This window comes from Epinephelus moara, chromosome 10 (genome assembly GCF_006386435.1).
Source record: "Epinephelus moara isolate mb chromosome 10, YSFRI_EMoa_1.0, whole genome shotgun sequence".
NCBI classification, from domain to species: Eukaryota; Metazoa; Chordata; class Actinopteri; order Perciformes; family Serranidae; genus Epinephelus; species Epinephelus moara.
Genome location: NC_065515.1, coordinates 31,909,418 through 31,922,138, shown reverse-complemented (window position 1 = coordinate 31,922,138; position 12,721 = coordinate 31,909,418). Strand labels below are relative to the sequence as shown.

The following is a 12,721-nucleotide window of genomic DNA, read 5'->3' as shown; positions in this document are numbered from 1 at the left end:
ATTCAGATTGATTCAATGTACTTGACTGGTGAAGTACTGAAGATGTTTTAACACCAATTTGAGAGTCTTTATTTTCCTCCTCCTCCTCACGTCAGGAACTTAAAGGCCCTAAAATTATTTGGTAAATCAGACTCACATCTATTAAAGTACTTGAGTAACAATACATGAGTGAGGTGGCAGGTAATAAAACTAATATGTACAATATTTATGAGACATTTGACTTTTGAGTTTGACACAAGGTCGTTAGAAAATAAATTAACCTCTCATGTAAATGTTTTGTGATCCAGATGCAGGAGGTCAGCGCTCGGCTCGGTGTGCCGGTGTCCTGTGTTGTGCCAGTGAAGAACTACTGCGAGGAGCTGGAGTTGGACCTCAGCTGCGACATCCTGCTGCTCAGCGCTGTCATGCAGATGCTTCGCTTCGCAGACAATTACTTTGATGAGATCAGTGACCAACTCAGCAACACCGAAGTCAAAGAATAGGAAGTACCTGTGCAGCAGATGTTTATATCTTGTCCAACTGTAGTGAAATGTCCATCACAGTATTCCATCCCTGCATCCATCCATTTACCTGCAGGTGATGCTGTATTGTAGAGTTCACTGTGAATTTCCTCCCCCGAGTTCTCCAAGCACCCCTTGGAATGCTGGGAGATGTAGTGCCTCCAGAATAACCTCATTTTGATTGTGTCCCTCAGCTGCGAAATATTCAATTTTCTTTCTGATCTGGCTGTAAATTCTTTAAACTATTATAAAATTGTTACATTATATATATTCTAAATTATTATTTTTACATTAGAGGTTTAAATACTAATGTATTGATGCTTAATTTATTTAATATATCTCATATTTAAAAGTTATCACAGTGTCGACTGATTTACTGAGACATTTCATCACAAGTTTGACAAGCTAAGACATTATCAGATATTACTGCAAGTATTAAAATATATTCTTTTCTGCATGATGACGTTATTCACTTTTGCTTCATTATCTTTGTGTCATGTTATTGAAGCTGAAGTCACAGTCAGCAGGTTCAGAGCAGTTTATCAGAGCTCATCTGCATTGCTTCCTGTAGTCTGATTTGTGTTCGGCTGCTAGGTGCACACATGGTGCTGTGTAATGCAGTGGAAAAAAATAATTAATAAAATAAAATTGTCAGTCATGGATGATTGAAATGGACCACTTGGGTTTAATTCAGTTGTAGCTGATAGTACTCTCTGCATTTTGGTGTTTTGACGTACGGTAACTTTTCATGGGACTTGTTTTTTTTGTAATTTCCAGTTTGATTTTCCAGTTTCCTCATGAATATTTTATGTTTTTGTCAAGAAACAACTTTCTAGTCTCTCAGATTTTCCTTCTGTCAGATATAATCATGCTTATTGTTATGTTGCATGACATATTCAGCCTGTACTTCGAGTTATAAACTCACTGATATTAAAAGCTCTTGCTGGCCAGACTGGATTTGGTGTTGAATTTGGAAACTTAGAAAATATTTCTATGATCAAGATCATTAATGATTCCTTAATTAATTAATATTTAGTATTCTGCATTGCCATAGAAGCTCAAAGTGCTTTTATGGATAGAAAACTGAAATTTACTAACACAGGTCAGACAGTTACTGTACAGCAAACAGTGTTGGAGTCGGACCAGCTGAGAAGCTGTCACACCATTAATCCCATTAATCTATTCAAGGGCTCTGGTTTCACCGAGCAGATTTAAATTTAACATTTAAATTTAGATTTAACATTTAGATTCAACATTTAAATTTAGATTTAACATTTAGATTCAACATTTAGATTTAACATTTAGATTTAGATTTAACATTTAAAATTAATATTTAGATTTAACATTTAACAGTTAGATTTAGATTGAACATTTAGATTTAGATTTAACAGTTAGATTTAACATTTAGATTTAGATTAAACATTTAACATTTATATTTAAAGCCGCTACAAGGAACTTTTAACTGGATATGCAAAAGTCTCTCGTTTCTGCTGATGTCTGTGCATGACCTACAACAGCAAATGAGACCATCGGTGTGAAGATAAGCTATTTCTATATAGTGTATATCCATANGTTAAAATAGCAACAATCATCGGGTAAAAGTTCTGTGAAAGCACTGGACTCACCAACAGTCAGCCACATCTCAGTCACAGAGAAAATCCAATCCTCGGGAAGTCAGGAAATCCTTCAGGATAAATGTTTTGTTCGCTAGCAGTCTAGCATTTACCAGCCCAATCCTGGCAGGAGCCGGCGGGTCCACGGCGCCAGCCCAATCCTGGCAGGAGCCGGCGGGTCCACGGCGTAAGCTGTCTGGGGAGCCACACACAGAGGCCGCAGGTTGCGCAGATTCACCCCGCACCAGCGGGGATGAGGAGAGCGGGGGCCGCGGGGCTGGAACACCTCATCCGGGCCAACGACAGGTACCAGCCAGGCGTCAACAGGGTCCAGCCAGTGCCGAGAAATAAAGAGGCGAGGCACCGCTCCATGCTCAGTCCAAGAAGCCATGGAAGTGCTCGCCAAACAGGCCTTCAGCCTTACCAGCCGACCACTGCGTTTACCCCGGTGGCGGTGGCACTTACGCCCGAGAGGTGGAGCTGGGGTGCAGCAGAGGTGAGCTGGGATCCCCGATAGGAGCGGGGGCAAAGTTTTCCCGTCTTGTTGTTTCATTCATCCCCAAAACAAACACATGCGCGAGCCAGGTAAGTGTCTTTACGACAATACGCGCTAGAGCTCATGGGAAATGTAGGCTTCATTCCGGCAAAACACTACCGCAACTCAAAATGAAAGTTCCTTGTAGGGGCTTTGACATTTAACATTTAGATTTAGATTTAACAGTTAGATTTAACATAGATTCAACATTTAACATATAGAATTAGATTTAACAGTTAGATTTAACATTTAGATTCAACATTTAACAATTAGATTTAGATATAACATTTAGGTTACACAGATTACCAGGAATTCTTTTACCCGGGCAAATAAATTCCTGGTAATAAAAGTTCCTGGAAATGCTGGTGGAAAAGGGGCTATTCTGTCAGCTTCAAGTGGTGTATTTTGCGGGGGAATCGGTGAAAAATGGCCACAGAAAAGACATTGGAATATCCTGCAGGTCAAAGCATCACTCATTTGTTTTGAGGTGGATTTATTTCAGACGATTACCGGCGGTATAATGTACAGTCGGCACGGTCAGCTGTTTCAGAGCAGCGCGGCTCATCAGATCTGATAGGCTGTTCATGCTGTTGTAGCGGAGTGTGTGGTGACACATACATAAAATCTGAAACCCTTTCGAACATCAGTGATGTGTTAGTCTGTGTATATACTGTTAATGATAATTTAGAAAACTGAATTACAGATATCTATAATGTCATTCTTCCTAGTCAAAACTACAGTTACAGATATCTGTAATTCAGTTTTGACTAGTAAGATTCAAACTATTTTTGCCATTCATGTGTATGGGGTTTGTCATTATAGATATCTACAATTACATTATGACTATCTGTAATTCCAGTTTGAGATATCTACAAAGTCATTTTGACTAGTCATAATTCAGTTGTGGATATCTACAACGTCATTTTGACTAGTCATAATTCAGATGCAGATATCTACAACGTCATTTTGACTATTCATAATTTGAATTCAAGATATCTACAACGTCATTTTGACTAGTCATAATTCGAATTCAAGATATCTACAACGTCATTCTGACTATCTGAAACTCAATTCAAGATATCTAGAAAGGACCATGTAGATATCTTCAATTGATGATAATTAAAGATATCTTGAACTTGAATTATGACTATTCAAAATTAAATTGTAGATATCTCAAACTGGAATTACAGATATCCACAATTCAGTTGCAGATATCCGCAATAACAATTGCAGATATCCGCAACTACATTGGAGATATCTATAATGACAAACCCCATACACATGAATGGCAAAAATAGTTTGAATCTTACTAGTCAAAACTGAATTACAGATATCTGTAATTAGAGTTTTGACTAGGCAAAATCTAATTACAGATATCTTGAATAAGAGTTTTGACTAGGCAAAATTATGTTGCAGATATCAGTAATGAATATCCAGTCTAGCGATTAAATGTTAAAACGCCTTGCCATAGTGTTCCACTGATAGTTGTTGCAGTTAATTGCACTACACTGTTTTCTTTTACTTTTTTTCTCCTCTCTCCTTGACATCTTGCATGTTGTCTGGGCGCAACAGTCCAAGCTCAACAGTCCAAAATGGCGGCAGCGCTACCGCAGCGCCCCTAGTGGCTGTTGGCAAAAATTCAACGGAGCTTCGCCTCTTGGTATCCATGCTCTTTGGCTGAACACATTCTTAACAGTGACAAAATCGATACAGTTAACATCACATCACCTTGTCCCTTACATTATTATAGTTTGGTGAATGTGACTTGAAACCCGAGTCTATGCTTGCTACAATCGTACGAAAAGGCGGCAAAGAAATAAGAGACTTTGCGGACATATGAGGCCGTTTGTGTGCCAGGTTAATATCACTGAAAACATCATGTGTGTTCATGGGGAATTTGTTTTAAACTTAAATATGCTGCACTTAGCACAGACTTTATAACCTAAGAAATGTTTACATCAGGTTAACCATGGTGTTAATTGCTTAATTCAGAGACAAACGCTAGTTTTATTTTGAAGGCAAAATCATTCCAGTCAGCAATTGCTGCTTTCAGTTTTGTTTATTTAGAACAGCTTGGCATCGTGAAGTGTACCACTGTATTTGCCTACAGCTCCTACACAGCGTCAGAGCTTCAGCTTCAGAGCTGGCCATCAGTCACCATTCTCAACAAGAAGATAAGGAGGTAAGGCTGAAAATATTAGTATAGTATGATATAAATAACATTGAAATATAGCCTATTGTGTTTTGTCCACCTTTAAAGTACGCCTAGACCTGTTGGGTTTGTAATGCTTTATTGATTTTTGTGACTGAAGGTGTGGCACGGCTGCTACATAGTTCAAGTTAAATTTGGTGCAATACACTGTTGTATAATTCATATACTTGATAGACTTTTTTGAAGACGTTGATTAATACCTAACCCCTGAAGCTGGCTCCTTGATCACACTTTTATCAAATTTAACCTGATGTGAGGACTAAAACAACAGATCTAACAGTTCACCTCTGGTGGAAGCCACATGTGAAATTAATAAGATCTATAAACATATCTAAAAATCAATCGGCAACCAGTGAAGAGATGTTAAAATTGGCCTGATGCTGGATAAAACATTAACATAATAATATCAGTATAACAGTATCCCCGTGCCCAGGTTTGTATAATGAGGGTGTGGCAAATATGTTCTTTTACCAGTCAGACAGGACGTGGAAAGTTGTTTTGCCACCAAGCAGTGACCAGATACAGCTGAACAGTCTTGTGAAGTTGTTACAACCCCAGTTCCTTGACCAATCAGTGAAAGAGATGGGCAAAAACACAACAGACTTAAGTGTACAAGTAACAATTTTATTAAAAATGTAATAAATAACTGGTTAAAAAGAGCTAAAAACAGGGGCCCAAGCTAGAGGGTTAAAGCAGGTGTCTGAGGCTGGAAGCCAGTCCGATTGAAAGGGGAACAAAGTGTCTGTGGCTGGGTGCGCTCTGCTTCTTGTGTGTGTGGCCATGCCAGTGCTCTCACAACAAGACTGTTCAGCTGTATCTGGTCATTGCTTGGTGGCTGGTCAAGTTTGGCATTGGCACTACACTTCTGGTGCTTCTGCTTTGTCAGGCAGCTCTCCACCTCGACCCAGCCGTGACATGTGTTGGACCCAGCAGCTGTTTCGAACACCCAGACACTGCACAGAGGAGATGCACGGCAGAAATGAACAAACTGGCTGTGTGTGTGTGTGTATGTGTGTGTGTGTGTGTGTGTGTGTGTGTGTGTGTGTGTGTGTGACTGATTAGTACTCAGCAGTTGGAGGTAACACCCAAGAATACCTGCATGCCATCAGCCCAACCCCAAGCAATTCACCACACACACACACACACACACCACACATGGAAACCACACCAACTAACCACCAAATCACTACACTTTCCTTAATTTGGTAGATCCTCTGTGCAACAGTTCAACAACCTTTAAGCAATTCCTTAAGTATAAGGCCAAGATAAGGAGAAAAACTTCAGGAAACTTTAAGGAGAAGTCTTAAGGTGTTTTGTGCAACAGTTTTTTAAAAGGAAACTTAAACTTAGATTAAAGGAAAATCTTAACTTAAAGTGCTGAAACTCAAACTTGTGGGGCCCTATTTAGATGGTCTAAAACGCAAAGCGCCAGGCGTGCGGCGCATGGGCGTGTCCCAGTCACTTGCTAGTTAGACTGTGCGCCATGGTGGAGAGTCTAAAAGGGTTGGACTTACTCTGTGAATTAGTCATGGGTGTGTTTTGGGCGTATCATTCAATAAGCCAATCAGAGTGTCACCTCTCATTCCCTTTAAGAGAGGCGCGATTGGAGCGCACGGCGGAGAGCTAGTTAGATGGCGGACCTACCAACTGAAAAGACTGAGCGTTTCACAGCTGAGGAGATGATAAATGTATCTCTATATCGACTGTCCCGTCACATCTGATGTCAGATCAAAGGGGATTGGCACCGTTTGGCACGCTTAATGGAAACCCAACCTGATTTGATTACAGTAACACAGCTGCAAACTACTAAGTTCACATCCCTCTCAGCCACAAACAGCCACAGCATCAGATAGGGAGTATACTATATTCAGCATCTGTCATCTTAGAAAAGTCAAAAGAAAGAAACAGAGTGAGACTGCGAGAGAGAAGGAGAGAGCGTGCGCGCGCATGAGAGAGAAACACTGTCAACAAATTGTAAGTTATTCAATTTTTAACCCGGGAGGTTAGAGAGCCCAGCTCCCTCTCCAGCATCCTGAACCCCCCCGCCTGAAGGTGCAGGAAGGGCTGGTCCCGTGGCTGCACCCGGGCCGTCTGGTCTGGCTGCGGAGCTTCCCCCGGGTGCCCCCGGCTGTGCGGCGGGCTGTGCGGCCGCTGTGCATCCTCCTCCTCCTCCTCCTGACAAGATGATCTTCAGTTTTACGTTCTAAAAGCTTTTTTTTTTTACATATACATTTGTACTTGTAGGGCTATAAGTTTACGTTTTTAGTTCACAGAAGCTGGTTATTGTTGTGTTTATGTTAAAATAAAGTTTATCAAACGTTTTCACATCTTTGATTTTGTGATTTACATGCCAAAATGACCACAATTCATTTGGGAAAGACAAGTTCATTTTACAGGCTATGCATCTTCAGCCCGTGGAGGTCTACTCGCAGTTCCTTATGTTCGGACACTGCGAGCTTGGACCTCCTGGATTATGATGATCATTATTACTGCGATTAGATCATTCTGATTAATGACTGACCATTAAGACGTGTCTCTGATAAATATTTTAATGTGCACAATAATAACCTTTCACATTGTAATCATATTTTTATTTGTTATCTTTTGCATATGTGTGGCTGCTCCGTGTGTGTGTGAGCAGAGTGCACGCGCGTTGTGCACCCGCCTAGAGACGCATATTACTAACTTGTTTAACAGTGAAATACTGCGCCGTTGACTTTGGACCAGGTTTTTGTTGGTCACTGGCGCATTTGCTTTTTACGTCATCTAACTAGCAACGCGCCATGACTGCGCCTGACCACTCCTCATTTTTAGACCAACACACCCAGAGAAGCGCAAGTTCATTTGCTAGTTAGACGACGAGGGCGCAGGGCGTGAAAATGACAACTGCGTCTGCATCTAAATAGCAATGACACTTGGGACATGGATTATGCGCCCTCCGCTTTAGACCATCTAAATAGGGCCCATGATGTCATAGGGTATAAAGTCTGGAGCTGCTCCATAGACAGTGAATTGGAAAAGATGTTCTGGATGACGCTGAGGGCACCCAGAGGACTGCTCTGAGTATATAGGTACATGTTCTGTTTCTGAGAAAACTACAATAAAATAAAGCTCATTTGGGTAAAAAAGAAAAGAAAAAAAAGAAAAGAAACATTCTGTGCGTTCACAAAATCAGGCTCCCATTCATTGTCTATGAAGCAGCTCCACACTTGATACTTGATGACATCAAAAGTTTGAGACTTTCTTCTCTGGTTTATAGCTTTGGGAGAGAGTAGCTTATGTTCACAGGTGTTTATGAAACTTTCCCAGGCCACTGACATAGTAAATTGGAACTCCTACTTTAGGTGGTGTTTCTCTTTACAGGTGGGGGCCATCTGATCCACCCAGTACCAGAACATACATTTGTAAAGAGGCAGTAAACTCTGACCTTTATTTTAAGTATAGTTTGTCATTTTGTTGTTGTAATGTTTCTTTAATCCCTGATTTTAAAAGTTTTTGTGGAATGTAGTTTTATGAGGATTTTATCAATGGTTTTATCGGTTTGTAACATCCAGGAGGGATAACCAAGCTCAATTAGTCTAGATATCACTCATTTCTTATCCATATGTGGTTCTTTTTGTATTCATACACCACAATTTCATTCACATCTTTTATATACTTTAGCACATCAGCTGTCCATTATGGAGGCCATGCTAACCAGGAGCCGCCAGACCACAATCTGCTCCCAGCTGGGGAGAGTCAAACTACGGCTGCTGTACAAGGCCAGCATCCATGGTTTCACTGGTGCAGCCTTCCACCAACAATGTGACCAGCGTGGTCCCACAGTGTCTGTGGGCTATAACGCCTCTGGTTATGTGTTTGGAGGCTACACCCAACAACCCTTCACTCAGTCTGGACAGTTTGTGCGTGATGACCAGGCCTTTGTTTTTACCTTCAGTGGAGAAAGGCTCCTCAAATATCCAGTCAATCCTGCCAGTCCAGGTAATGCAGTGAAAATGATAGCCAACTCTGGTCCATATTTTGGAGAAGCGTTGGTTCTTGTTAATGGAAGCAAAGCAGTTGTCCATAGCAGTCCAGGAAATCACTACAACTTCAATGCTGCAGAAATGCATGGCAACGACCTGAACCTGACTGAGTGTGAAGTCTATGAAGTCGAGGGTGAGTTCACTATTATTTGCCATATTTTGACTTTGTTGCTATGCTGTGACAAATCCATATTTATTCTGATATATTTCATGCTATATGTGCATCCCTACCAACTATGGCCACTAGTATTGGATATTGGACCATTTCAGCTGAATATGCAGATAAGCACAGATCACCCAATTATTTGCAATAAATATTACAGGAAAATAATAAAATTAAACTGTATCAGGATAAAGTTAATAGACCCTCCTGCTGTCCCCCAAAAGTTTAGACCTCCCACCCTTCAGCAAAAAGAAGTCATCCATGACCCACACTTTGTAGGCCTACAAGCTATGTGGGGGTTTGTATGGTTGTCACTCCTCATTCTTTGCCTCACTGTGCGTCACCACTGCTACTTTTAAAGCTACACTTTAATACTACAGATCAGGTAGTGTTGAACTTTCATCAGGTGACATTTATGCACTGTTCCATGTACGTAAGACACCCAAAACAGGCAATAAAGACGTTGATCATCAATGTCATAAAATATACTGTGTTATATTTATAACAGAAAAAAGTTGTGTAGGTGTTTTTTGTGAAATTTGAAAGATCATTGTTGTTTGTATAAATATTGTTTTTGCTCTTCAACAGAAACCACAGAATTTGAGAGGCCATGGAGGACTATAAACTGGGAATCTCAGTAAGATGGCTAGAGCCACCAACCCTCACATAATGCTGTTAACATGCTTTACTATAGGACAATATACCGTGTACTGTAGAACAAAATGGATATGTTTCACATGCCATGACATGTGATGATGCTATGCTTCGCTGGACAAGCTATACCAGCTATTTTAGATTATAACAGACTTAGTGTCTATGGAAAATATTATGTGATCAAATTGTTTGCCTTGCTCATTGTGCTATACAGTTTTATATTGTACAATTCTTGACTAACTGTCATAAATTTACCTGCAACCATGAAAGCATCACAGAGGTAAACTGGCTGAACATAAAATGTCTTCTGAACAACCAGGATTAAACAACTTTATCACGAGATGAGAACGTTTCTTTTCTTGTTTCTATAGGAACAAGAAGGAGCTGATGGAGAGTATTAAAATGTACAAACCCACAGTCAGCTCTGTGTCCCAGGCTCGGGTTCTGCTCATTGGACCAGTTGGAGCTGGAAAGTCCAGTTTCTTCAATTCTATCAACTCTGTATTCAGAGGCCACGTCACCAGTCAGGCCATCGCTGGCTCCTCTACCACCAGCCTCACAACACAGGTTATTTCCTGCCTCTTAATGGTTTACATTTGTGGTGACTGGTTTCAAAATGAAAATCCTGTCCTTGTGTTGCTCCATTTTGTTCTCTCTTTGTTCTCTACAGTTTCGCACCTTCTCAATGAAAGCTGGGCGAGATGGGAAACCTCTGCCAATCATCTTGTGTGATACCATGGGACTGGAGGAAAGCAGAGTGGCGGGGCTTGAGATCGATGACATCAGCAGCATCCTTAAAGGTCATCTGCCAGACCGTTATCAGGTACAGCTTTTTGTTACATTGAACAGGATATTAAATGTATGATTCATTGATTTGGCTGTAGTTCACTCAAACTGTCTGTGTTTCCCCTCATCTGCATTACTCAGTTCAACCCCTCTGCTCCTCTGCATTCGGAGGCCCACGGCTATCGTAAGTCTCCAAGGCTCAAGGACAAGATCCACTGTGTGGTCTATGTCGTTGATGCCTGCAAGGTCTCAATCATGCCCACAAAACTGGAAGAGAAGCTGGATGCTGTCCGCAGAAAGGTCAACTTAATGGGTCAGTAAAAATGAGTCCCTCTTCATTATAATGAAGACATACAGTATATATACAGCACTCTCTCTGAATGTCAACATAGTACAATACAATACATACTGTAGACAAACAAGGGGCCCCATAGGGTGACAGTGTACTTAAAAAAAATTAAGTCAACATGTTTCTTTGACTATATTGTTAATAGATTGTTATTAATTAAAAGGAAGAAAAGTTATGGCCAACACAGGGGATTACTTTGCTGCTGCTCTCCCTGCCTTAGGCTTTCCTCATTTGCATGTTTAAGGGCAGAGAGGTGTGCTCTCTGCCTTATGCTTTCCATGTAGGCGCGTGGAAGAGTCTTTCTGCGTTGGCCCGAGGAAAGGCAGAGGGGCCCCAGAACAGAACCATACCACCAAATATAATACTGCAAATGGAAATAAAGTTTTAAAGTGTTCCTGACTGAAATAACTTTGTGTCATATTTGCTGAAACTGTCACTATACTAAAAGAAATACATGAGATAAATAATCTGGGGGAAAAAAAATCATGTCCCCACCCCTTCAACTGCCTCTGATGGCATACACTAGAATCGTGGCACACCCAAAACAACCAATCAGAGCTGAGGATTCTCTAATGCATGTCTGTCACTCAGTGAACTGTAATCAAACTGTCAAGCTAGGCTGCGCTGATCAGATATGAATCACGATTCTGCCTCAGATGGGTTCAGAAACATTTTAGTGTACTGTGCAGCTGTCAAATTAGAAGGTTTTTGACCTGGCTGCCATGTTGGATACAGATAAACAGAGTACCAAGCACCTCCCAACAGCCGGACCGGTCTCTCATTTTACAGTTAAACAGTACTAAAATATGTTTCTGAAAACATTTGAGGGGATAAATAAGCAATACAGTAACAGAATGTTGATTCATATTTCATCAGAGCTGCCTAGTTTGACAGTTTGACCTCAGTTCACGAACAGTGACTGGCATGACTGATAGCTGCGTAAGAGATCTCTCGGCTCTCATTGGTTGTTTTTGTTCACATGCAGTAAGGCCATTAGAAGCGCTACATGGCAATAGAGTGGGCAGAGGAATATGATTTTTGTCACAGATTATCTGTGTCATTTAGTGCTGTTTGAATACAGTGACAGTTTCAGCAAATATAGAAAAATTATGACTATAGTTTTAAGTTTATTAAAATCATGAGGGTTTCAACTTCTTATAGAAATGGCTGAAGTGTGAAATGTGTGCACTGTGTAGTGTCCTCAAACATTTTCCAAATGGAGCGGAACAATGTCCTAACAATCGCCAAAGAAATACTACATATTTTAGGAATGTGAAATCTAGTCGCATGACAACGCATAAAGGCGATTAGTTACTGTCCGAAATCTCAATTTATTGCTTACTGGAGAGTTAATGACTCCACCCATTTCGAAAGTTATCACTCAGTTAAATGGTGTAATCAACCTCATAGATATGGGTCAGCAGGTTCCTGCTTCACACACGTGTAGATTAAGGATCCATTATCAGCCCAGGAGCAGTTTGTTTTGTATATAACTAATGTAATGTATCTCACGTGACATTCGTCACTTACATCACATAGTCAAAGCAACTCAATGCTGATTTTGGTTTCATACAGGACACTGGTCACCTGGGTGAAAGTCCTGTGTTTGTTTGACACCTCAACATGCAGTCTCGTTCTTCATACTAGCATCTCCTCACAGGATCCTTTTAACCCATATCTAAGAAAAGTTAGTTCAAGAAAAACATATGCATTTTATTTTAGAACTGTCCTTAAGTTATAGAGGAGGCATTTAAATTACAACCAAATATTTTAGAATATTTCAGAAGCATTGTGTCAATATTTACAGCCTGATACCTGTAGAGCTACAGTGTTTTTAAAATGTTCTTTCTGCTCTGTTTTCAGGAATTCCTCAGCTGGTCGTGC

The 12,721-nt window shown here is 40.6% G+C and overlaps 1 protein-coding gene and 1 pseudogene across 5 annotated transcripts in view; both read left to right on the top strand.

Moving 5' to 3' along the window:
- LOC126396852 (interferon-induced protein 44-like) overlaps positions 1 to 1,450 on the top strand; it is a 6,269-nt pseudogene extending 4,819 nt beyond the window's left edge.
- The window catches only part of LOC126397255 (interferon-induced protein 44-like), a 35,364-nt gene that overhangs the window by 10,131 nt on the left and 12,512 nt on the right, over positions 1 to 12,721 (top strand). Inside the window, exons 1-5 of one of the 5 annotated variants that reach the window (XM_050055890.1) lie at positions 7,227 to 9,018; positions 9,637 to 9,685; positions 10,074 to 10,269; positions 10,373 to 10,525; positions 10,630 to 10,801. The exons of 2 other annotated variants lie outside the window; for them this stretch is intronic. In XM_050055890.1, the coding sequence (XP_049911847.1) occupies positions 8,541 to 9,018; positions 9,637 to 9,685; positions 10,074 to 10,269; positions 10,373 to 10,525; positions 10,630 to 10,801 (1,048 nt within the window). In that variant the 5' untranslated portion in view covers positions 7,227 to 8,540. Of the gene's footprint in view, positions 1 to 7,226; positions 9,019 to 9,636; positions 9,686 to 10,073; positions 10,270 to 10,372; positions 10,526 to 10,629; positions 10,802 to 12,721 lie in introns of those variants that run through there. 2 more of the 5 variants (XM_050055889.1, XM_050055886.1) reach the window with 2 other exon arrangements.